Genomic DNA, 25,118 nt, shown 5'->3' on the forward strand with positions numbered 1-25,118 from the left:
ATCTACTGCCCAAAACACTGTCTCACATAGTTACCATGAGGGGAAATGCAAAAGACAAAATTTGTCTTCAGATTTCTGGCAGATCCCAGAGAAAAGAAACTGGCTATGATTGCATTGCTATTGATACATTTGAAAAACATTAATAGGATCGCCAGGTAATAAGACGCATTCTGCACTTGTTAGCTGTTCTGAGGCCAGGGAGCAGCCTTATAGCTGTGACTAGTACAAACTGGTCTGACATGTCACATGCACTCTTACTCTCTGCTTTTCTCTTTTTTTTTCTCCTAAGCTGTCATGTCTGATCACATCCCTCACCTACAGTTCCTTGATGCACGTTTCCTGATGTGTTTATTGGAAACCTTTTTTCATCCTTCCAAAGTGTGGTTTCTCTACTGTTCTCTCCGACAGCTGTCTCCTGGATAAGATGGGTGTTTTTCTGTCTTTTTCTAAGATCCGGCTGGGATGCTTTCCCAGATTTTCTGTCCCAGCCTTTCGACTTCTCTTGTGTCCTTACAAAATATACTGCTCCTTTTCAGTGTCTCTCTGGGATTTTTTTTTTTCCATGCCACATTTCCCTCTAGCATCCAATGGACTTCCAGTTTTGGGGCCCTTTTTTTTTTTAAGATGAGCTTTTGTTTCGTTTTGTTAAGTACCTCTTAGATGCTGAAGACTCAATCTACCTCTGTTACTAACTTTTTTTCTCATTTGCAGTTCATTTTCTCTTGGATATTTTGTTGCTCCTTTGAGCTCTAGGTGCTTACCTTTCTGACACTAGTTTCTTCCATCATTTTCTWTCACTGTTAGAAAATATCCTGTCTGTTCAGGTGCCTGTCCTTATTTTGAAATCTCCTTTGACCATTCTCTTCTTTTTTAGTTGGCTTCTAAACCCTTTGCATACCATACTCATTCCACAAAAAAAGAAGGTCCTGTGCCTTTTCAGCAACCTTGAATGCTGCAGCATCCTAACGTCTGGCGGCCTATATCTGCCTCCTGTTCATCCAACTTCTTTTGCTGTCTCTATCGTTAGCTTTGGTCCATCTTCTGAATAAATTTCAAAATCCTTTGTCTATCTTCTCTCCCCTGCTCCCCAACAATACTGTTCCTTTATTTTTTCTTTTCCAACACACATCAATTGTTTCTCTGGATTTCTTCTGAAACATTACTTGTTCAATTAAACACCACAGAAATAATGATTTCTTCACTGTCTTCAAATCAGAAACTTTGTGGCAGGAATTTTGTTTAATTTGTGCTGTTAAATCCTTTGTTCAGTACCAGGCATGTTACCTGTGCTTGTTACATGGGTAACAATTTCCCAATTTCCCAGTTGTGACATTTAATTTGGAATTCATCCCTTACAGCAGCTTCTTGAAACATTGTTGTACTAAATTTAGTTCTCTGTAAAGACTTTGAGGTGCCCTGGAGCCCAGTCTCTTTTAGACTGCTTTAGAAAGCACAACTTAATGAAGAACCTGGTCTTTTCTAATGTCAAGTGTCTTCAGTTTGTAATGGCTTCCCTGAGATTTGCTTGTTACATCACATAACAAAAATGCAAAGCCATAACAGAGCACAAAACTGAGACTATTTAAAGATATGGCAGTCTAAAGCTGAAAATTCTCCCCGAAATTGATTATTTTAGGGAATGATCTTTCTAATTTCTCACTTTCTCTGTGTCAACATAAAAGCAGAAGAACATCCAATTAAGGAAAAAGGTGGCAAATCCTAAGCTGATTAAGGAAATATTTTTTTTGTGCAACGTGAAATTAGACAGTGTAGCCTGATGTACACTTAGAAGGTTGTTGTGTTGAGAATTTGGGCATAATTGAAGAAAAATGGTTGTTAAGGGTAATCTGAATATACAGAATCACTACAATTATTTGCAATGTGGAAAGCAAGTAAAACCTCATGCATAAGTTTAAAACACTTCTTAGGGATTGGAACATGACCTTTATGAAAAGATTATTACCACACTAACAACTGCATGCCTTTTGGCATTGTCTCCTTAAGCATCTGGCTCACTGTAGATAAGTATAGAGTGATGCTTGTGGGGGGGAAAATTAATTTGAACTTCGCATGCATCTTGATGGGTTTTGAGTTAATTGTTAGTGCTGTAGAAGACAGTTTTAAGATGATGAAATCATCAGCTCAATATTGAATAGCAGTCAAAACCAAAACCACCTCTCTCCCAAAACCCAAATAAAAGATTTGGAAAGAAATAGATAACAAACCAAAGAATATCACTGTATCATTGTATGAATCCAAGGTTTGCTCATATCTTGAATATTGTGTGCCTTTCTGGTCCAAAGAACAACTGGTAAAGGTTCAGAGAAGGGGAATGAGATTTTGAAAGGTCTGGAATGGCTCTTACATAAAGAATGACTAAATAGGCTAGGACTTTTCAGTCTGGAAAATGCATGACTGGGAAAGAAATAACGTATTAAGAAGAAGCTGGAAGGGACTGATTTCTTACTATCTCTAGTACAAGAGTGAGTGGCATCAAGTGAAGCTAGCAGGAACTGGATTCAGAACAGATGAAAGAAGATAGTTCTTCATGCAAAAGAAAACTCAAGTATGGAATTCATTGCCACAGGTTGCTGTGGATTCTAAATGTATACATTAGTTCAAGGGGGAATTGGACAAGTTTATGGAAGACAAATCCACTGAGAGTCTCTCTTAGTATTTTGAAACCATCTTAGGAAGTTTCTGAACTGAAAATGGTTGGCAGCTGACAGAGTATATGGGGAAATTATCACATATGAGCACAGGACAAGGATACTCTGTGCATCCATTTTTGTTCACTGTTAGAGATAGGATACTGGCTGGGTTGAATGGACCTTTGGCCTGAATACAGTTGTCCTTGACTTTTTTTGTATTGCTGGATGTAGGACTGACAGACTACCTGGGCAACTTTGACCCAACAGCTTGACTCAGCTACCCTATAGTTTGAATGGCAATGAACTAGTACACAGGCAACAATTCCTAAATTTTCATATATAACAGAGGATTTAAACTGGTAGGTGGGATTTAGTTGCTTTTTTTTTAATTTTGGAAGAATTAAACCTTTGGAATTTCTTGCCTGTTAGGTGTTGGGTTTGTTTTTTTGTTTTTGTTTTTTTTAACAGCTTTACGATTCCATCAATAAAAATATTTTGTATATGATTTTTCCCAGTTTTAGGGGAAAAGAGAAAAAACGCCGGCTACTTGAGCCTTAGAATTCTGAAGAAAACAGCTGGTAACATTATTGGAAACTGTTAGTTTTTCTTTTACTGTGTGACATCCTATGTAGCATTTCACACCTGTGAAGTTAGTGCAAAGTATAAGCACCCAGAAATTGCTACTTGTTCGTGACATGTTTTTTCGTTTTTCCTACTACACAGTAGAAATGATAATGTGACACTGGTACAGGCAATGGAAGACGAGTATGTCAAGCAACAAGGCATTGCAAACTCCTTGTAACCAGGTGTCCCATAGAAGCCTTCATTTGCATATTAATGTCTGTCAGGAGTATGTTTATTCTTTCTGGAGATGTTTCTGCTGAGAGCCCTAATGTGGACATTTTTATGTCATTATAAGGGAACTTTCACCTGAGTAATTTAGGCAATGGTCACATGTCTTCCAGTTACAACCGAGTCAGCTGAAGAGGCTGCTGCCCCACCTATTCTCACATCTGTCATGTGGACTGCTGTCTGTTTCAGGTTAAATGAGTTAGATTAATATAAATAGTTTAAATAGGAGACATTTGCAGGCTTGGGTCTCTTGACTGAAGTGGATTAGGTACTGATGATGCATGCAAGTGCTTGTTAATATCTTGCAAAGGGCAGTAGTGATGGGCTGAAGAAAGTTAAGTTTCTTGGTAGTACAGTTTTAGCTGGAAGAGGATGTGCATCTGCAACATGATGAAAATGTTTTTGCTCATGACTTTGTCACCCACACCCTAGAAGAGTTTGCTGATATGGTTATACCAATAGACGCGAGCAAGCTTTTTCTGCTGAACATTACTAAAGTTTATGATGAGTTCAGAGGCTGACAGACCCTTGCTGCAAGTTTTGTAATCTTTCTGCTTCACCAGTTGAATGTAGAAATTTTGCCAAGTTTGTATTTGTAGTGTAGCTTGTCCTCTTAGACCAGCTGGTGCAGCAACCTCAGGTAGTGGGAAATGTGTATGCAGCTATAGATATTTAACTTTCTAGAATTTTTTATCATGCATGTTCAGTGTGATATTTCAGAATGCCTCTAGCTCTTGTTTCCAAAAGCTTATCCCACAAATTAGGAAAGCCCATCTGGTTCATCACAGCTTATTTGTAAAAATGAGTTGATGGTGAAAGGAGCAGGCCAGCATGTTTTTCTAGTGAAGCTTTTTTTTTTCTGTTTAAACAAAGAATTTGTTTTGTTTTGTTTTTAATCAAATTCTACTCAGGGAGGCTTTAGCCTCAACTTACAGCCACTCTAGGGAATTGGAAATGAGTGCATGATTTGACCTGAATGGTTTGGGCTAGCAACACTACTCAAATGAGGTGAGGGGGGTGTAGAGGTTTAGCAATAAGGAAAGCAATGTGGCACTGGATTGGTGCAAAACAGCAGTGGAATTGATTTGTTTGAAGGGGAAAGAAATTCATGTATGTTTGTGGTGAGTTATGAGAAGGGAGAAGGCTGTGAGGGGCTGAGGCGACTTGGAAGGATTAAAATGAAGTGAAAAGAGGGAGCATGAGGAGATGTGTCTGGATGGGATTTGGGTTCCTCTGTCTTTAAAGTGATTTTGAGGCAACAGAGCGTCCCGCTGCCAGGAATGTGAGTTGGGGGAGGTGCACCTAGCATGTGCATTAAAGCCTTGAAGCTGTTTAATGCAGCTGTATGTAAACTAGCCCTTATATAAAATGGATTTGCAGATTGGAAGAGCTGTTTTTGATGCCAGTGGCCATGTCGCCTGTGTCCCATGCCTGGAGCTCTTCAGCCCTTTCAGGCCACGGTCTGGTTGTGGCAGGAATGATTCTGTGTGTTTATAAACATTTTATTTGGATGAAGCATCAAACGGGGGGGAAAAAAAACGATTCCTGCTGAGAACTTGTCATACCATTCCAATTACCCATACTGCTTGTTGGAGACCACGGCTCTCTAACATACTAGGCTGGTGCCTTGTCCCAATTTACGTTGGCTGATTCTGGGTAACACTTTGCTCCCTGTTACCGGTATAAATCTTCTTTCATCTGTAACTTTTGCCTTGAGTCAGTGAAGGCTCCATGCCGTAATGTCTTCTGCTTGGATAGACTTTCCCGGCTGCTGGAGATCTGAGTGCTTGGCAGGGGCTGAAGGGGGCTTTCTTCTCTGGAAAGAAATGGGTGCGGAAGTTGCTCTGGCTTTCATGTCCCTGGCAACTCTGTTATTGTTGGATGGCCTTTTTATAGGCGGCTGTTACTAATCAGGCTGCTTTGCCTAAGCCTCAGTGCTCTTGGTAAAAATGAAACTGGCATAGAAAAGGAGCAACAGAGGTGTTATTTCTGGTATTGGGCCAGGTGAGGCAGCACTGGGGGCAGGATTTGCTCTCCACTTCTTCTCACTAGCTCTCGTTCTCTAGTATTGTCTTCTGGACAGTTAAATCTTCAGTCTGGGAAGATGTTTGTGCTGGTCAGTATCCACACTTGCTGCAGGGCTGAGGGCTGAAGAGAAGACTACAGTGCCTGGTCCTGCACTCAGTGGAGCTCGGCTCTGTATGGGTGGGCTGGTTGAAGCCTTGGCCTCTTCCAGGCATCATGTGGTCTGTAAAAGGGAAGCCTTTTGTACTGAAGTCAGAGCCACTCTTCCATTTCCAGTATTTGGAAGGAAAGAGATGAAAAGACAGAGCTGCTTTCTGAAGATGGACGGTTAGGGTAACTTGTAAAATGTGTGGCTTTTGGGCCTGGAGAAGAGGAGCTTTTATGCTTAGGGGACCTTGCAGTATTTTTACTTAGCATCTCCTTAGTATGAGAGGTTGTTCTGGAATTATACTGTTTTGTTACACTGGAATGCATACATTAATGAAGTAGTGTGAAGTGTGGGGTTCTTCTAGACTTTGTAGGGAAAAGGAGCTTGGGTAAAGTAATTGGACAGCTAATTTTTTAGGTTTTATAGTATCTGTTTCTTGGAGACTTTGTGAAAAAATGAGGAGGGGAGGTTGTCTTGATCAATCGTACTGCTCTTTAAATTCGTTGAGTTGTATCCTGTGACCGCCAAATTTCACAGCTTTCTCTCCAGGTGTTCTGTGTCAGTGATGTTAGCAATAGCCTCTTAGAATGCTTTGCACCTGATACGACTCCCTAGCAAAGATGTGTGCCTGTAATCTGATGCTTCATTCTAATGGGGTGTTTCTTAGATGACTTTTGAAATCTGTGTTTTTGTTCAAAATGGATCTTCCAAAACGTGTACTGCCCTGGATTTTTTTAAATAATTAACTGTCATATTATCTGGCTGTTTAATCTTTCATACACATCTTATCTGAGCAGACAATAACATACCAAAATAGAATTCTTTCTTAGAACATCTCTGGAGTGTATATTCATATCAGGAGTAATGTGACTTTCAGAGGAAACAAAGGCAATCATGAGGAAAACTGCACCAAAATCTGGTTATCTCAGTGATAGCTGAGAGCTATAATTAAAGTTGTTGCAGCCTTAGGGTTCCTTATTTTCAAACGTGAGATTTTGTCCAATTAGCCTATCCCATAAATACTTTTGCATTTTTTTAATGTGCTTTATTCTCCTTTTTCTCTCAGAGACTTCTTAGATGGATGTTTCCCAGTCATGGTGCTCAAACTCTTGAGAAATAGAAAATAAGAAATAGTTAAGAAGACCAAAGAATGAAGGAGTAGAGGCTGGCTTGTGGCTTTTCCACAGCCCATTCTTGGTTTTTCTAGGTTGCCTCATGTGTTCAAATACGTGATGCTATCATGTTTAAGCATAAATGGATTATTATTACTACTTTTAAGTAGGACTGCAGCAGAGAAGCATCCAGTTACTTATTCCGTTCAGTTTAGTTATGAAATACTTAACTGCCTTCTGTTTTCTCCTTTTCTTTGAGAAATGCATTGGTACACAGGGAACTCTAACAGCGTCCCCTGAGGATATGGGAATTATCTCAATGAACTTTAGAATGGGTTTCTAGAAACTTAAGGTAGTTGTTGAGACTGTCAGAGGCAGAGCCTGCTTTAACCCAAACAGAGCGTTCTGGACATTTACCACTGCCAGCCTGTATGTTTTAGGAGCTTATTGTCATGAAGACTGCATGATATCTGAACGTATCACAACCCCACTCTCTATTAGCGTAGAGGATAGAGTTCCTTTTTGTTGCCTGACTGGGAACTGGGTGGTGGGAATCACTTGTCTAAGGTCAAGCATGAATCATGGAGTTGCACTTAGGTTTCTGTGGCATGTGTCTGTCTCTGATGGTTTCCCAGGTATTACGCTAGCAGTAGGTTACCTTTCTGCTCTTCAGACTGCCTTAGTGCTGTATATAAGAAAAAGTAAATGGTGTCTGAAGCAATGTGAGCATATTTCAGTGTTTGGATATTTATAAATGACTGAAATTTGTGCTGAAGCCAATAACGGGAGTCATTGCAGATGGTGGAGTACCATATTGTCAACACTTCTACTCTCTCTCCACCCTCTCCCTCCAGCCAAGCTGATAAGATTGTTGGAACCACATTTGTTAAATCTGATAGCTTACAGTGAAGGAGGAACCTTTACGTTGCAAGCAAAACCAGGAAAAAAGACAAATATTGTCAATTTGTTTGCCAAGAGGCTGAAAGAACTATATCTGAAGTGAATTGTCCTGAAATATGTGTGTATTTACAGTACAGTGAGCACACAGATTGGCAGCAACATGGAGTTTTTGGAACCCATAAAGACTTCAAGGCATTGCTTTGATATTTTGTTATTGCTATTTTTGCTGGCTGTCTTATCCTCATGTCGCTTGAATTGTTTTATAATGTTCTGCTCTCCAGAACTGATCAAATGCAGGCTTCCCTGTTGTAGCAGTTGGCCTAGGATTCCTTATAGCTGCAGTTGCTTATTTGTGCTTTTCTAGGCTAGCTGAGCTTCTTAGAGCTGCTTTTCCCCTTCTTTCTTCTCTCAGAAACATGTACTCATGTAGTTCAGATCTGGGGCTTTAGTGGAGACAGTCATTGATTGCTGAGTTAATGCTAGGAAATAGTTAGTAGAGGCTAAAAATATCAGCCACTGGAAAAGTCAAAGCAGCAAAGGGGGCAGGAGGCCATCATTTGTCTTTAGAGAAGCTAAAGGAGTCCACACACTTCCACATAAATATTTAGATTTTCTAATCAGATCTTAGAATGCACTGAGTGTTTCCTCTGGCATCTACTGTGGGGCAGGAATCCAGAGGAGCTGTTTGTTCCTTTCTTTGCCTTCTGTTCTGCTTCCATATCCTCTTTGTTAATGCCATTTTGGGCAACGCATCTGGCACTTTTGTTCAGTGAAGCAGACTATGACTTGGGCAGTGTGAAGCCATCTCTGCTCTTGGCAATAGTCAGAATCCAATTTCAGAAAAAATTACTTCATCAGAGTCAGTCCTTTGGAGGTATTTCCAATGGCAGGCCTTGTAATTATTCCACTCACTAACAAAGAAAATTACAGTTAATAGTGGAATTAATCCTCATTCATCCAGCCCAGAACATGTCGTTCAGCTTCCTGTGTTAAGTCTTAGTCCTTTACTTACCCATTCAGGATTTTCCTACCTGACCGGGTTTTTGTAACAATCTTACCTCCTATTTGTCTTGCCAGTTCTGTTAACTGTACTCATAAAGGTTGTAAGTACTTGCTTCTTATGCTGACTTTTGAGTAAGGCTAGACATTTTGATCAGGATGAGGGCCTTCCTTGTGTTACTGAATTTAGAGTAGAAATTCTGCCAAAAATGTTCTCTCTCTTCTACTGTTAATTTTGTGGGCCAGATCTTTCTGACCTCAGCTCACAGAGTCAATGAATATTCTTCATACCTAGATTCCTTCTTAAGGAGCCTTCTCAAAACAGTGCTTTCAAATCTTACCTTTAACCTTATGAATCCTTTAAAGGTTCCCTGTTCTAGTCGGATCAGATTTCCTCTATATTAGCTACAGAATATCCATCTTCTTCAGCAGTTGCAGTCCACATTGAGAAGCTTTGTTCTCAGGTTGTAAACAAGAACCACTTAGTCAGTTTGCTCCCTTTCACTATGACTGTAGTGTTTATTTCTGTTTCAGAGATGCTTTGCGGTCTTGTTGCAGAAGCTTTTGATCCACCGGCTTTCCGGTTGAATTTTCCAAGTGCTAGTTTATGTGTTTGGGGTGTGTGTACTATGCAGTATTTCATGTTGGTAGCTTGAGTTTCTCCATCCATGAGCATGTTCCTTTGAAGTGCTTATTTTCTTATTCATCTTCTAACATCAAACTAACAGCAGACCTGTGGCACTCTAATCTTTTCAGATCATGTAACGGAAAGAATGCTTCTCATTCTGGCAGCTGCAAGTTCCCCCTTAGACAGCAGTCTCTGACTGATCTAAAAGCATCATTCTGTCAGTGAACAGAGTAACTGCCTAGTAATGATGTACATATTTTGCAATATTCTGTTCTAGGGGTTTTTTTGATATGTATGTCTGGAGATGCCTAGTGAAGGAGGAAGTATTGTGACATTATTTGGGGAGGGTACTGCTTGAAATCTTTTCTGTGCTCTGGAGAACAAGTTACTAAAACATGCAATAAAACAAAGCAGAAATATTTCTCTTGTGAGTCACAGCTGGACTCACAGGAAAATGTTGTTCTAATATAGATATTTTTATCATGGAATGCAAGATCCGGTAGACCCAATATACCACTCCACAACCAGGATGCCCTGCTGTCATAAACCACGCTCACCACGATGGTGTCTGAGTAACTTCAGTCTGAGTGTCTGAAATAAAACCTTGAGTTATATAGCTATGCAGTTTCAAACTAAATGCGGCTTTATGAGTAACAGGCAGGTCTTCAGACTGGGGGCCCAAAATGGGAGGCTTTCATTTAAACTGGTTTAACTGTAACCAAAGTGATGAAGCTGTGTTATGGAGATCTTTTTAAAACCTGTGGAATTGGTTGTTTGGAATGGTATCCCTTGAATGGGGAAGACGGTAAGCAGGGCATTGGCTTCCTCCACATCTTGCCTCATCAGCAGCTTTCTGATCTCTTCAGAAGAAAACTATCCTGTGATTAAGGTCTGGGATAGGACTCTGGAAACTTGTACTTATTTCTCATTTCTGCTACTGTCTTCCTGTATGACCTTGAGCAAGTTATTTAATCTCTTTAGATCTCAGTTCTTCATCTGTAAAACAAAACAAAATCATATTTTCTCACATTTGTCATTGATTTTATTTATATTGCAGGTTGCTTCTCATTACATACACGTAATTGCACGATGGGACACCATTTTCAATTGGATTTCTAGGTGCTGTTGCCATAAAAATAATAACCTGACTATATCTTGGAAATATACCTTGCACAGTGTGATTTGAACGTTTCAATGCCATGAGTTAATAGTATCCATTTTCCCAGTCAGAATGGCATTGTACTCAGAGCTGGAAATCAAAGCAGCAAGGAAGAGATGCTCAATATTTGAGTATAGTAACTAGCAGTTGACTCATTCATATTGTAGTAATTCTTTGCATGTAACTATTTGAAATTTTTTGAACATATGTTTCAAACAGCTTGCAATTCTTTGGCCAATCTGGCAGACTCAGTGTGACTGTAAGAGGTTTCTAAATCTCTTTTGATTCACAGAGAGTCTTATCCTATAAGAATCCTATACAGCAAGTATTCAAAACTTCATGATTCTTTTCTAGGTACCTCAATATGTGCATTAGAACGACTGCAAATGAAAAAGTAGCAGCTGACTTGAAAATACAGTTTTCAGATAATATCCTTCCCAATATTTGATTCTTGTGTACTTAGCACTACTAGAGAATACTAAAGGCTCTGACTTGAGTTGTATGTTTTCCTGGACTGTGCAGATACTAAAGCCTTCTTATCTTTATGCCAAGATGTTCTTTGGCCAGTAGGGTTATTCCACTTGGTTTTCTTTTTCATGTGAAGTTGGTGTTGATTTAAATATCTTTATATTACAAAAAAATCTCAGACAGTGTGCGTCCTTGGATGGAGAATTCCTGGGATGGATCAACTGAGGTGTATCGGTCTTCTGTACTGAACCCTCAATAAATGCTGAAATTGGAATGATAACCTGAGAATTCTGCGAACAGGAAATGAGACAACAGGTTGCACAAATGAGCCAATATTTGATCTGAATTGAAGGAAAGAAGCTTACTGGATGTAAACTTTGGAAGAAGGGTCTATGCCTTGGCTGAGCCCTAGGAAAGGATAGGGATGGAGGGAATGAGCCCTGGGAAGGAGTTTACATTCTGTATACTTGTGAGCTGCTCTCTAGTTCCTTTAAGTTTCTTTCAGTTAAAAGATTGTGGACTGAAGCATTTGGACTGATGTTTTGCCAGTAGTGGGAAGTGGTTGTGGAGGTGGAGTCTGAAATGTAGAACTGTGGTTATTTGTCAACTTGTGAGTAAATAGGGTAGAGCTTTATACTGGGGCACATTCTGTCTGTGTGTTTGTGTGGTTGAGTGTATCTGTCTCGCTCTTGGTCTGTGTGTTTCTCCCTCTTTTTCTCTTTGTGCCTCACAGGCCCTGCCATGAATTTTCTCTGACCCCTTGGGGCCATTCCCACATGAAGCTTTGATGTGTGTGCCCAGACCTTGATTGACAAGAAAGTTTTAACAGCGGCAACAGGGAAATGAAGAGAAAAGGGCAGGGCTTTGTACTAAAAGGGCTTTGAGCTCTGAGATGCTGTGCTTAGTTATCTCCTTCAGAATGTTAATTATTTACCAAGATAATTGGGCGGGAGGGGAAAAAGAGAGAGGGGAGGTTATTAAAAAATTCCAACACTAACACGCTACAAAAACCTCATTTTCCAACTTGCAGCTGGCATGAAAAGGATGTTGTGTGTAAAGGGGCCTGAGTGTATGTGTGTTTGGGGAGGGGACGTGGGGGGGCTCCTTTTTAAGCCACCCATTTCCTAAATAGAGGGATCCCTTCAGACGAATGCAGCGGAAACATCAAAGGTCTTGCAAGAGTTTTCACTGGGGTTTCTAAACCGTGTCTGGCACTTTTTAATTAAAAAAGTTTATGTAGAGCTGTCTTTGTGACTGAGCAGGCAACCTTAGGCCCTGTTGCTTGGGGAAGGAAATGTTAAAGACTTAATAAATAATGATTTCTGCTACTAAGATGTCAGTTCAAGGATGTGAAAATTGCTGGCCAGTTAGGCAGGAACTGAGACTTGGAGTGGACTGGTGGGTGTCTCTCCTGCTTCAGTGTAACATGATGTAGGCCATTCTATATGTGAAAGTCTCCTACACTCTTTGAATTAAAGTCCAAAAAGTTGTAATATCACATACTCGTTTGAAGTTCGTAGTTAGGAAGATAGGTGAAGCTGTTTTGTTTTGCCACCAGTTAATACAGTTTTATTAGTCTCTGTACTAGGTACCAATCCACAGACTCCCCAGTGGTTCCTTTGAGTTTAGTAGTGCTCTACTGTTCTGGTAATTGCTGTGCTGGATCAGGTTCAAAGCCCATCTGCTCCAGTGTCTTGACTGTGTTGATGGTGACAACAGAGGTTTAGGAAAACTCAAGAGCAGGCAGCCTGCCCTGCAAAATGCTTACAAATATATTGATGTTCTGAAGAGGGGTAGGGATTATTTTGTTTGTTCAGGAACAAAAATCTAGTATTATTGTTTTGCCAGGATAAATATAGATCATTAAACAACATTTTCTGTCTCCCTTACAGTTTCTGACCTGTGACAATACTTACCTTTAACACCATGATGATTTGGCTTCCTTACTAGTCTCTTTGTATAAGGTCCTCTGAAAACTTTAAAAAAATTGTTTCAGCTAGTTCTGCTTTATGCAGTATTATACTGACATGTTAAAAGAATTCCAGTAATAAGTTTGATATTATCTTTCTTTCAGAATCCATGCTGGTTAGACCATATCATATTAATCTTCTGCATATCACCTTCAAACTGTTTTTAAAATACAAGCCTGTGCTTGTGGCAGTGTCTGTTTTTAATGAGAAGCTTAATAATTTTGAGTCTCTTACTCTTCAGTTCCTTGAGAACACTTGGATGTACCATCTGGACTTGGTGATTTAGTGCTTTTTAATTTATCACTTAGCTCCAGCACCAGTTTTTCCACTGCTTCAGTTTCTTTAAGGCTGTGGTGCCATACTATGATCACTATAGTGGCAGAGCAAGTTTTATAGGTACTTACCCTCCTGGCTTATCTGCAGTTGCTTTTACCACTCCTCAGTTAAACTACTGCAGCTGTGAGTGCATGCAGTTTTACATTACTGTCTCTCTGGTGTCCAGTGAAGGGCCAAATATGTTTAAGGGATTGGTGCACCTGATATATGGGAAGAGGCTGAGAGAGCTGGGATTGTTCAGCCTGGAGAAGAGAGGGTTCGGGGGGGGATTTTATCGATGTATATAAATACCCGATGGGAGGGAGAAGAGAAGACAGATCTATTCTTTTCTCAGTGGTACCTAGTGACAGGATGAGAGGAAATGGACACAAACTGAAATGCAGGAAATCCCATTTAAATGTAAGAAAAAGCTTTTTTTTTTTTTTTTTTTTTTTTTTTTTTTTTTTTAACTCTGAGGGTGGTCAAACAGTGGAACAGGTTACATGGGCAGGTTATGGAGTCTCCATCCTTGGAGTCGTCTTCCAAACTCGACTGGATGTGGTCCTGAGCAACCAGCTCTAGCTGACCCTGCTCTGAATGGGGTTTGGACTGGACAACCTCCAGAAGACCTTTCCAACCTCAACCTGTCTGTGGTTCTGTAGTGGCAATAGCGTTATAAGATCTTTTTGCCTTTTTAGCCACTCAATCTTACCTCGTGCTGTACTTTGTTGCAGCTGAGATGAAACAATTGCTTATCAGGCTAAGTTATAAAATAAATAAATGTAATAATCCATGCTTAACAGAAAAAGGTCTCCCATTTAAAAAAAGGCAGGGGGAGGGAAACCAAATCTGTTTAGTGAATAGCTCCACAAAAAAATACATCTACACAACTCAGTGGGCTTTGCAGTGTGGGACAGAAATGAGTGGGGTATGGTAACCTATTAAACCATCTTAAATGACAAGGCTACTTGACATGAAACTGTGCCCTCAAACTACTACATCTTTCTTAAAGGACTGAGAACAAAGTTGCTCTTCTCCCAGTCTCCCTATTGATAAAATTGATCCAAATAAGTCATTTAAATTATCTTTTTTAATTGGATTCCTTAATCTCTGTCTAATGGACCAACCAATTATTTTAGGGACCTCCTTTATCTGAACTTGTTATTGCAACTTTCTGCTGTTTTAAACCTTGAATTGTATTTTAGCTCTCTGAATTTTCTTCCCTATGCGTCATCAGCTGTGGCTTTTGTTTCTTATTATTGGCTTCACAAGCATTAGTTATCAAAGTCTGAAAGAACTTTGTTATATTTGAATTACAGCTAAATGACAACATTTGCCAGTTTCCTTTAATGCTTGCCTCCCTGCTTTCTTTTTTTATTTAGGGCTGCACAGCATTTCTGAGACTCCATTTTTCCTTAAGTAATATTTATTGAACAGCTAAGGATTTTACTTTATTTCCTCTGACTTCAAGGTCTTTAACCAGCATGCTTAATTTAGTTAACTCTCTCTTTCTAAAACACAGTTTGTGGTGTTTCCTACCTTTTCATTCCCTATGATGCTGAATTTTATTATATTGTGATCAATGTTATTTATTAATTTATTTCCCATTACAACTTTAAGATGATCCTGTATGTTACTTAGGATTAGTTGAGAATAATTTTTCTTGTATGTTTACAATTATTTGTGCAGGAGTTCATCATTTGAGCTACTGACAAATTACTTCTCAACAGTATAATTCCATTTAATCAGTTAGTATGTCGAACATCAAGTATAATTTGTATTTTGTATTAAATTTTATTCATAGAGAGGTAGTTGAATAAAACTATTTAGCCATGGCATAACAGATGGGAATAAAGCAGTGGAAGGAGATGATGGTGAGATGACCACTGTCCATATAAGTTGTTTGGCTATATAGTTTAGATGCTTCATTGTTTTGATTTGTTGTTTTTTAAATAATTAGAGAAAAACAAGTGAACTGCAACAGGCAGTTGCCTCTTTAGTGCCTTACATCTGAGGAACTTTAGAGACATCAGTTATCTTCTTATTCTTCCTGTGCGATGTGTATACATCTGAAAATTGGGGAAACTGAAGCCTAAAGCAGCATGGTAAATTACAAACAGCCAGATTTAGAAACCAGGCCTCCTGACTAGAATTACACTTTAATCACTAGACAGTGTTTCCACTTTTTTTTTTTTCCTTCCTGTAGCAGGCATCTCCTCTCTGTGGAAAGGTAGTAAATAGTAGAGGGGCAAAAGCTGATTCTGGCTTTATTGCACTTCTAGGTTGCAGAAGGAAGAGTTTGTTCTCTTAGATTATGACCTCATGGGAACTTTATTGAAGGTTTTTGTGTGTGCGTATTTGACCAGAAATTGCTTATTGTTGTGGAACACTGAGGAGGTAGGGAAGAAGATAAGAGGTACGAGGTACTGTGGCGTGTTATTTCTGGAGCCATTCCCAGTGAGATAGGCAGTGTCTTGCACCTTTCCACTGATGTGGTCACTGGGGCACTATCCTTTTATCACAGGTCTTTCTACATGGTGTCAGTACTTACGAGATCATGGAATCGACCAAGAAATCTAGTTGCCTGTAACATACTTTTATTTGATTCAGTGCTTCATGAGATATGTGTGTGTGTATATATATATATATTTTTTTTTTTTTTGAGTGTGTTACACAATGTAATTAAAGCACACTAAATGAATTAAGATTCAGCTAATTGACATTTCAAATAACAGTCAGTGAGGAATTATCAGAAAACACAAGTGGCTAGTGTTATACTGGGATTAATTCTGGGCACATACTGTTCATTATTTTTATCTGATTTGAAGGTAAATGTGTAAAATCATAACTGATAAAATTTGCAGATGAAATAAAAATCATCAGACTGATGAATACTGGCATCAAAAAGGCAGTCCTACAGTTATCTGGGTCACATGATGAGCTAAACTACTGAAAAATATGTTTGAATACAGCAATTATTCAGACAGATAGGAACTAGGAATTCAGACTGGACTTTAAAAAGGATAAACTGCCTCCCGGAAAGCTGTTGAAACCAGACAAATTCCAATTAGAAACAGGATATAAATGTAATAGAATAATCTGGAATAGACTCCTGAGGGCATAGCTGGAATTTTCTTCTCTTACTGTCATACACTCTGGTTTTGGAAGATGCTTAAACATACCCACATTATTTGCTCAGCACTGCAGAAGGTGTGTGAAATAAAATGGCCTCAGACATGGGGGGGACAAAGGAGAACAAATGACAGGTCATCAGCACAGTGAGCACTTGTACAGGTTTCATCATCTGTGTAGTGGAATTCTTCATACTGTTGTGCTCATCTTAATCGGCATGCCCTGTGCTCTAGAAAAGTTTAGACTTTTCTGAATTATAGATGGTTCAGTGACCTGATCTTAAGCTCTAAATTTGTCTAACTTGTCTCCAATGTCCACAGCTGACTGTGGAAGCATCTACAACCAATGATCTCTTCTTTTTTCCCTTTGCTGCAGGCTAAACTCTTTCCAGCTGCTGTCATTCATTTTGGATCTGAGGAGTGCAGGGGTGAGTGAGCTTCCTCTCTTCTTCAGCTGGCTACACAGCTGCTACAGTAGACCCAGAAGAATTACATTCTTTCCTTCAGATTTCTTCTAACAAAAGATAAAGCAGACCCTGAGAATGCTGAGAAGTATTTCCATTCTGAATTGTTGAAAGCTAGCTTGGTCCTGCTGAAACTGAATTTGACACCAGTTAGCTTGATCACAAACCTAAAGCTAGTACCTTTCTTGTGAGATGTGTTAGGCTACAAAATAGGCAGTATTCACTATGGGAATGGTAGAGGAACAACTCTCTAGAAGGAAATGCCATTGTTCAAAATGTTAACTAGACAAGTGACTAGAAATGTCTTTACAGACCTCTTATTGTACTAACTGGAGGTGGGAGAACAGATATGAATCTCTGATTCTCTGACACCTCTGGTTTATGCTCAGAATTACTGTTTCCCCAGAGAGTAAAGAAGACACTGTAAAATAGATTGAGATGCAGTGATCACTGAAAGAAAATGTCAAGATCTTGAGTTTTGAATGATGAAGTAGGCACCTTGAATTGTTAAAGAAACTGGCATAATTTAAAAGCATCCTGTTTGTCAGTTGGTGGAAGAAGATGGAGATTTACTAAAGGATATCGTAGGCATTTGCTGAGCCTAGAGATACACGATTCTGTGGTGACTGATGTCTTTATCTTACCAAACAAGCCTTCAGATTTCATTGAGTTTCATTTTAAACAGATTGTTACCTGAAGTCGGACCTGCTGCGCTCTGCAGTTTCCCCTTCTGCAGCTGATTTATTAATAGCCAGGTATGTTGGGACTGACTAGAATTGCAAATGAGTGAATATTTCAGGGAGGGAAAGCATGAAATGAGCCTGTCTTACTAGAAAGAAACATGATCTGAAGGTACTAGGGCTTGAATTTCTCCTTCATACAGTCATGGTTCACAAACATACTTAGCTTTATAGTTTTGTGAGTCCTTCTTCGTGGAGTAGGTTTTCAGTGACTAAATCAAGTAAATCCTAGGGCCTTTATCATGAGAAGGAAGAGCCTTTTCAATCTGACTTCGAAAATGTAGAGTTGGCGGTATATGGGGCCTATTATGAAAAAATGAAGTTTAAATACCTGTTGCTTATTTTTTTCCTCAGATGTTTGTCCAGATCAGTAGTTCCTTCTGCTTCGTCATCTTTAGAATCAGCAGTTCCATCCCTGGCTGAACCTGACGGGGGAAGTGACAAAAAGACTGATGACCAACCGGAACCAGCAAGAGTACATGAAGTTCCACAGCTGATGAGTAGGGCCCCTGGGAAGATACCCAAATGGCTGAAGCTGCCAGGTATCATGTGAGATCAGAGAGCTCTTCTAGTGAACTCCCCAGGAAGGCAGGCTCCTCTGTGCCATGCGTGTTGGATGTTGAGACTGTTCTTAGGTGTTGCTGGGAGACTTGCAGGGCATGGAGTTGAACACTTATCAATCACAAATCAGTTTGTGACTTGAAACTCATCCTTAATTGGAAAAGTATCTGAATACTGGTTCTGTGCAGTGTTGAGTCTGATATCTAATCCATATGTTTGAAATCATTTAATGTTCTGGGGGTCTTAATTATGCCAGTGTAGTTCAAATACTAACAGGCCTGATGCCCTACCTATGAAGGGCCCCTGTCATCTGTTAAACCTCGTCAGTTTTTTTGTTTGTTTGTTTGTTTTGCTGGTGTAGTCTGTGTTAGTATTTTCCTTTCCCTTGATTTTTGAGTTGATCTTGTTATTTTTAATCTTTACTGCAAAACAGTAGTAATTTTCCATAGTTAAGATTGCAACCAAGTTTCCATTATGAATTTGTTCTTGGTTTATCTTCATCAGAAAACTGCAGCCTTGTTTTCAATCTCAAAACCAATAGTTGATATACATTCTTACGTGAGAACTTGCACAAAATATGAAGCAACTAGAAAAAGGATTCCAGAATTGAATAGTTGTCAGTATTCACTTTTTGATGCAGTGGTAAAGAATAAAAAAGCTAAATCAACCCCCTAAACAGCAGTAGTAGGAAGTATTATCTGGAATTTCATGGCTAACAAATGTTAACCTCTTGAATGAGAATTGTAATATTTGATTCTTGGAAGACACTGTGGGGCCATCAGCTCCAGCAAGTGTAGCATAAGGTGTGAAATGATTGCTGGAATGCTGCAGTCGGTGGGTTGGTCTGTTTCCCTGCTGTGACTGATCTGCTTAGACTAGCTCTGGAATACTGATGCAGATCATGTGGGAAACAGTAAAGGCAGTACGTTTGAAGCATTCCACTTATGAGTAGAGAACTTTCTTTCTCCAGTGAAGAGTATTTGGATGAAGTACCAAAAAAAATTCTTACCTACCTAGTTGGCTTACCCATGAATAGCTCATATGAAAGGTTAATAGCATGCCTCTGTATGATGAAGTTCCCTGCTCTGAAAGTTGTGTTGCATTCGCCATTCCATCTCACTAAGAACTACTCCTAGATGCTACCTAACTCTTGCCTAACCATAGTGGTGTATAGGACCCTCAGCAAAGAGATTGTTATTTAGAAACTGTGTAGTGCAGATTATATGTTTTAAGTGTTCTAATGCTCTTACGTTTGTGTTGTAGGTGGGAAGAGATGAAACATTCTCGTCTGCTGGATTAGTGTAGCAGTCAGCTGTGCTTCTTTCCTGATGAAATACTTCAGAATTTGTAAGAAACTGTTGGTGGCCCTGGAAAGACCTAATCTATATGAACATGAGTTATAAATAGAAAATTGTTATTTGAACTGCCAATTTTACCTTTTGAAAGAGTGGAAGGCCTGCCTTGTGGTCCTCCTGGCTACATAAGCAGGGTCAGAGGTTAAAGTTAAGATTTCTTGCATGCAGATAATATGAATAGAGAATTGAGGGGAAATATTTCCTAGTTATTTTCCGTCAAGGACTTTGCTTCTTTCCATATTTTGAAATTCAAATCTTCCCAGTTCTACCTTCAGAGATAACTTGAGAAAGTCTAGCTGCCTGAATTCTAGCAACAATATACAATTTGATTCAGTTTTACCTGTAGTTAAGTGCTGCCTAGAACAAGAGTTCTCTTTGCTTTTTGCTGGTTGAGGTTAGTGCTCCTGTAATTCTGGGCATAGATTGCTGGAAGGTGGGTGAAGAAGGCGCATTTAGGTCATTCATAACAGTTTAAGTAGGCTTTTCCTGTGAACCTCTTGGTTTGCTGCATTTATCTGTTTTCAATTGACAATCTTGTTAACAAAGAACACAGGTACCTGTTAACAGAATGCATGTGGAGTTTTTTATGCCTCAAGCTCTGTGTTTTGTTTTCATTACACATAATTAACATCATTAATTACTGTTCTAATGAGTAAAAAACATCSCATGAAAGGGTCTCTTCGTGTGACCTTCCATCTTACTGACTTCTTCTGTGATCTGAGTGTTTCCACAGCAGAGTAGCAGTTTTCTGCAGTGCAATTAGTGTAGGGAGGGGAGCACTAGTCCAGATCTTTGTCTCTTGAGATGTATGGAGATAAATGTTATTGTTTAGAACTGTGTCTACCCTGGAGATGAGCTCTATAGTGCCACAGTGGCTGTGGTGCTGTATTTTATTTGAAGTCTCCTCCAGGAATCAGTGATTCATATTGGACAGTTAGGGTTCCATGTTATGGTAATAAGACTTAGAATTTGTTTTCAGTTTTCCCTGTGTAGACACTTATTCCCTAAACTATGTGTGCACCTGCACAATTTATAGATGTAATAAAGCAGAGTGGCCATAGGAGGCCTTTTTGTTGGTCTCTTTGATAATGCATTTCTTCCCCAATGCTATTTCTCTGTCAGTTCACAGGAACCTGCTCCCTGTTCATTGGGCCTGTCATGCCTTATTCCCTCCCCCCATTTTTTTCAACAAAGTAAAATGGAGCTTTGTACCATCTGAATGAACTTCAAAGTGGCTAGAAAGGGCACTCAGGGTTCCTGGCACTTGTCATTGTCTTGCAGCCTGGCCAGCATTTCCCTTCAGGTCTAATTACTTCCAAATGTTCCCAGATGCTTTGAAGAAACTCAGAGGGAGGGGGAGGCATGAAAGAAAGGTGGAAGAAGAAGAAAAAGGAAACTCAAACTCAAAGTGGAGGGAGCAGAATGCTGTAGCAAAAAAAGATGATTGATTTCTTATATGACACCCAAACATGGACGGGGAATGTGTGCGGGCACTGGCAGCAGAGAATGCAAGAGCACTGTGTACAGCTGCTGCTCTAAATAATCCTTTCTGCGGAAAGCAAGCCTTCCTGGAACGTGACAGACTGTCTATGAAAGACATACTACAGCAAAATGAAGAAGATTAAAGTAATGCTTAAAGCTTATTACTTCAGTGGATTAGGTGTGGGCTAAGCCTGCCCTCCAGGGTACTATCTGCATCTTGGTTCAGGTGCTATGTCAGGCTTATTCATCTCAGGGAAGCCAGAGGTAGACTGTGGTTAGGGCTGCTTTGCTGAATTTGTGCAGGATATATTTGTGGCCAACAAATAGCCAGAGCTGATGATAGGTGATTATATACTCATGCTAGTGCTGCTTGATGTACTGGGTTGGAATAAAAAGAAGTTGTCTGGTTGGTAGGAAGTTGTTCTACACCTTCAGACTTATTAGTCTTGTTCTTTGAAGACCTCAGGCAACATCAAATACTACTGATTGGAATCAGAATAGCTAAGCCAACAGTGGTGATAGAGAACTAGCACCATAACTACCTGCAAGGACCTGGTATGGGCAAATGGAAGGAAAAATTTAGGGACACAAATAACAACATTATTACTGGAGCAGTTTCATGTGTTAAGTACAGGGCTGAGGACAAGGAGACTAACGTCTGGTCCATCAGGACCTAATTGCTGCTCACAGAAGCAGTTAGGTATGACTTCACCCAGCAGAGAGAAACTAATAAATTTTGGTACAGTTTCTTTTTAGCTGTGGCTGGATATGAGCAGCAGCTGCAGGAACAATGTTGGGTTTAACTGGATCCCCAGATTGAACTTTCTAATGATTTTAAAATCAAGATACAACTGGTTTCTCCAATTATACTCTAATGGGCTGTGCCAGTGGGATGTTTCTGGTGAAGAGGTAACATTTTGCCTCTGACTTCTGCAGCCAAATTCATACTGCTGTGTGCTTTACTTAACTTGGTTCTGCCCAAGCATGTCCCTTGTGTAACATCATCATGCATCAAACCCACTGTAAGCTACTCCTGTTTCAGTAGGATGGAAAACTGGTACCTTTGACAGCTACACCAGAGGTCTTATTCCCCTTCCTCTATGCAAAGAAGAGTTAGTTTTAGCTGCTGCTGTTAAAATAGCACCCTACCACTAACACTTACATCTGCAATCACTTTCAGGCAAGAAAGCTGGTGTATGGACCAAGTATGTCAGGGAAGTGAACTCATGCCTTTTTAGGGCAGCAGCTTTGACTGATCTGTGTGTCATTAGGAGACAGAATTGGGGGGGGAGAATTTGAAATCTGGATAAGGCAAGGAAGTAGTGGATTCTTTGAAGAGAGAGGCAAGATGCCCTGATACTTAAAACTGCAGGCTCCTCACTAAGGAAGCTGCTACAAGGCTTCCTACCCTGCCACTGAACTATACACACAGATATGTGATAAGCTGGATTTGCTTCAATCTTACTTCTGCTAGAGTAGCTGAACTCATCCCTTTGGTTGTAGTTGGGCATTCAAAGATAGTATTACCTATATTTTTTGCTACTGCCTATTATACCAGTATGGTTGTGGGGCTGAATGCTGAACTGGATCTGTTCTTTCATTGGTTTTGTTGTACAGCTACACAAACAGTTATCTTGGCAAACAGGCTGCAGTGTAGAGGGATGGGGGGGACTGCTTAAGCTGGTACTGTCACCAAAAAGAATGTGCATTAAATTGTGGTTTTAGTTGAAGTTTCCAAGTGGCTGATGCCCTGACTAAGGACCTCGATAGCTCTTGGCGGAAAGAGTACAGTGACCTACTGAGCCTTTGCCTACTACAGTTGTCAATTGGGGAAGAAAAAAAAAAAGCTATTATTAATCATAAAGGCTTCAAATAGCCAGCAACAGACAACATGCAGTCTTTAAGACACACTGGTGTCAGCTGCTTTTCCTGTAGCAAGCTGTGTATTTCCTAACAAAGCCAGTTCAGTTGTGTGGTTCCTGCCTACATGTGTAAAGTTTCTTATTTCACAGTTCCCCCACCCTGCTGGCTGAGGGGCCAGCCAGTCCCATGATGTGGGATTCTCACACATGCTGTTTGTTATTCTGTCCTTTTTCCTTTCGTCCTACAAAGATTTAGAAAAGAGTGTGTGTGTGTGTGTGTGTGTGGAAACTGTGCAAGTCTTTGAAGCAACTTGACTTTCGATGATTAATTGCAGCAAAGAGCCTGCACAAGGGAAGGAGACTTGGCTTTGATTTATTGATGTTTCTTTGTGAGAACAAATTTATAGCAGAGGGAAGCAGCTTCTAAGGAGAATATCAAATAGTTAAAAGGTTCCAAGCATTCTTTGATGTCACAGCCCTGAAGAAATACTGGAAGGTACTGAGGAACAGACACTGTTTATTTATAAAATAAAGATCAGATACCTGCTTTTGGCAAGAGCCTGTAACTGAGCTTCTGTTAACAAACCATTCATTAGACAGGCTTGGAGCTGGACCTAAAGTTTCTGCCACAGTTGCCTGCTGAGGTGATGAGAGCCTGCAGTTAGAATGACATTTCTAGCCATTAGGTCTTGCCTTGCAACTCAGTGAAGCAGCACCTGTTTCTCACATAAGCTGAGAAAGTAACAGCACCTTACCCATGCTGTGGAGTACAAGCTACTGTTGCAGGAATAAGGCAGCAAGATGGAAACCTGTTACACAGTCTACCAAAACAAATGTGGCAGCCTCCTCTCAAAAATAGCATCTGACAGTGTAGTTGCCTAGGGCTTTGTCATGCTTGGTAAAGGAGACAGGAAACAGAAACAATATGGCAGAGAAAGAAGAAAGTGATGCTGCTGTTCTAAGAGCTAAACTCTGAGGATAACAATCCAGATGTTCACTGTCAGATCAGGGTCTTCTGCTAGCAGCTGGCATGTCACATTTGCTTCATTGAGTCTCTAGAAGTCTAGAAGCTGTAAGAAGAGAGCAGCAGCTGCTTTAGTTTCCAAAGGGAGCCAGCCAGTCAACACATCTGCTGGGTCCCCAGCAGCCCCATAAGGATATTATTGACTAGCCAAACATCTCCCAAAGGGAAGGGGATTAAGCTGCTTCAGTCCACATCCTTATCCTGTTAACTGGAGAATCTGAACTGTATTTTACATACCAGCTGTGGCAGCACTTTCTCCACATGTTCGATATCCACTTTCTCCAGGTCCTCTGCCTGAGCCTGCCGTGCTGCTCGTGCGGCTGCTTCTGGAATGCAATTGAAAGTGTTACAGGTGGTCACGATGAGGTGTCAGTGTCTGGGTTTCTGGGAGGAAGGCACGATCCCATGAGATAAAAACGTCCCGCTCTCTGGAGGCGGCAGTGCAGCAGCGCTACGCCCAGTGCCGGCATCCTCGGAGCGCACAGAGGGGTCGCGGCTCGGCCCAGGAGAGAATCCAGCGGCTCCTCCTCCCCACCGGCTCGTGCTACCCGCAGTGGGGCGGGCACGCCAGCCCACGCCGGCTCCCTTCCGCGGCGGAGGGCCCGGCGCGGCGGGCAGGCTCACCGCGGACAAACACCTTCAGCATCTCAGCCGTCAGCAGCAGCGCGTCGCCGTTCACTGCAACGACAAAGCTCTCATGGAGGAGGGGCGCGGCGGGGCCCGGCCCGGCCCGGCCCGCTGCCGCCGCCCCGCTACCTCGGGTCCGCCCGTCCCGGAAGTGCAGGCGGAGCAGCCGGTCCACGGTCTCCTGCAGGGAAAGAGCAGTGAGTGGGTGCGGGGGGCCGGGACCCCCCCCCCGGCCCGGCCGGGCCCGGCCGCACCTTCCTGAAGCCGCCGGCGCGCCCGTCCCGCTCTTCCATGGCGTCTTCCCGCCGCGCTCCTCCCCGGAAGTGAGCGCGCGGGGCACGCCGGGAGCTGTAGTTCGAGGCGGGGGCGGTGCTGCGGCGGGAAGACGCTGCCAGGCGCAGCCGCCTCGCCGCGCGGCCTGGGGCCGTGTCCCTTCCGGGGGGAGGAGGGGCGGGCCTTCCCGGTGCGGCCATGGAGGAGTTCCGACGGGCCTACGCGCGGCTCTGCGAGGAGGGCGGCGCGGCGCCGCAGGAGACCGTGCTGCGGCGGCTGCGGGAGCCCGGCGCGGTGCCGGGGCGCGGCCGCTTGGACCTGGGGGCGCAGAGCCTCTCGCTGGAGACGTGCGGCGCGCTGGGGCGGCTGCTG

General features: G+C 41.3%; 3 protein-coding genes across 5 annotated transcripts in view; 2 read left to right on the forward strand and 1 right to left on the reverse strand.

Moving 5' to 3' along the window:
- The window catches only part of ASPSCR1 (ASPSCR1, UBX domain containing tether for SLC2A4), a 54,252-nt gene extending 36,720 nt beyond the window's left edge, over nucleotides 1-17,532 (forward strand). Inside the window, exons 11-12 of the mRNA XM_026084104.1 lie at nucleotides 16,735-16,786; nucleotides 17,508-17,532. Coding sequence (XP_025939889.1) covers nucleotides 16,735-16,739 — 5 coding nt within the window. The 3' untranslated portion in view covers nucleotides 16,740-16,786; nucleotides 17,508-17,532. The remainder of the gene's footprint in view (nucleotides 1-16,734; nucleotides 16,787-17,507) is intronic.
- On the reverse strand, nucleotides 9,936-24,789 carry CENPX (centromere protein X). Of its 3 annotated transcripts, none has more exons than XM_026084107.1 (6): nucleotides 24,728-24,789; nucleotides 24,603-24,654; nucleotides 24,471-24,524; nucleotides 24,084-24,169; nucleotides 17,894-17,987; nucleotides 9,936-10,311 (listed from the first exon to the last, which is right to left on the reverse strand). In XM_026084107.1, exons 1-5 carry the CDS (start codon nucleotides 24,764-24,766, stop codon nucleotides 17,913-17,915), a joined length of 306 nt encoding a protein of 101 aa, XP_025939892.1. In that variant the 5' UTR covers nucleotides 24,767-24,789; the 3' UTR covers nucleotides 9,936-10,311; nucleotides 17,894-17,912. The 3 variants fall into 3 exon arrangements, with proteins under 3 accessions (XP_025939892.1, XP_025939891.1, XP_025939893.1); XM_026084106.1 differs by having other exon boundaries at nucleotides 24,084-24,172; XM_026084108.1 differs by lacking the exons at nucleotides 9,936-10,311; nucleotides 17,894-17,987 and adding an exon at nucleotides 23,180-23,892 and having other exon boundaries at nucleotides 24,084-24,172.
- A 140-nt stretch (nucleotides 24,790-24,929) lies between these two features.
- Nucleotides 24,930-25,118, forward strand: part of LRRC45 (leucine rich repeat containing 45) — a 12,004-nt gene continuing 11,815 nt past the window's right edge. The window contains exon 1 of the mRNA XM_026084141.1: nucleotides 24,930-25,114. Coding sequence (XP_025939926.1) covers nucleotides 24,945-25,114 — 170 coding nt within the window. The 5' untranslated portion in view covers nucleotides 24,930-24,944. The remainder of the gene's footprint in view (nucleotides 25,115-25,118) is intronic.

The sequence above is a fragment of the Apteryx rowi genome, unplaced genomic scaffold (assembly GCF_003343035.1).
Source record: "Apteryx rowi isolate R43461 unplaced genomic scaffold, aptRow1 scaffold_626, whole genome shotgun sequence".
Classification (NCBI taxonomy): Eukaryota; Metazoa; Chordata; class Aves; order Apterygiformes; family Apterygidae; genus Apteryx; species Apteryx rowi.

Bases quoted from the DNA above. Each gene is read 5' to 3' on its own strand.
- CENPX (XM_026084106.1), bottom strand. From the start codon at position 24,766: ATGGAAGAGCGGGACGGGCGCGCCGGCGGCTTCAGGAAG. The intron at 24,655-24,727 runs GTGCGGCCGGGC...CTTTCCCTGCAG, and splicing joins GCGCCGGCGGCTTCAGGAAG to GAGACCGTGGACCGGCTGCT. The intron at 17,988-24,083 runs GTATGTAAAATA...TTCCCCCGTCAG, and splicing joins AGAAAGTGCTGCCACAGCTG to GTTCAGCCAGGGATGGAACT.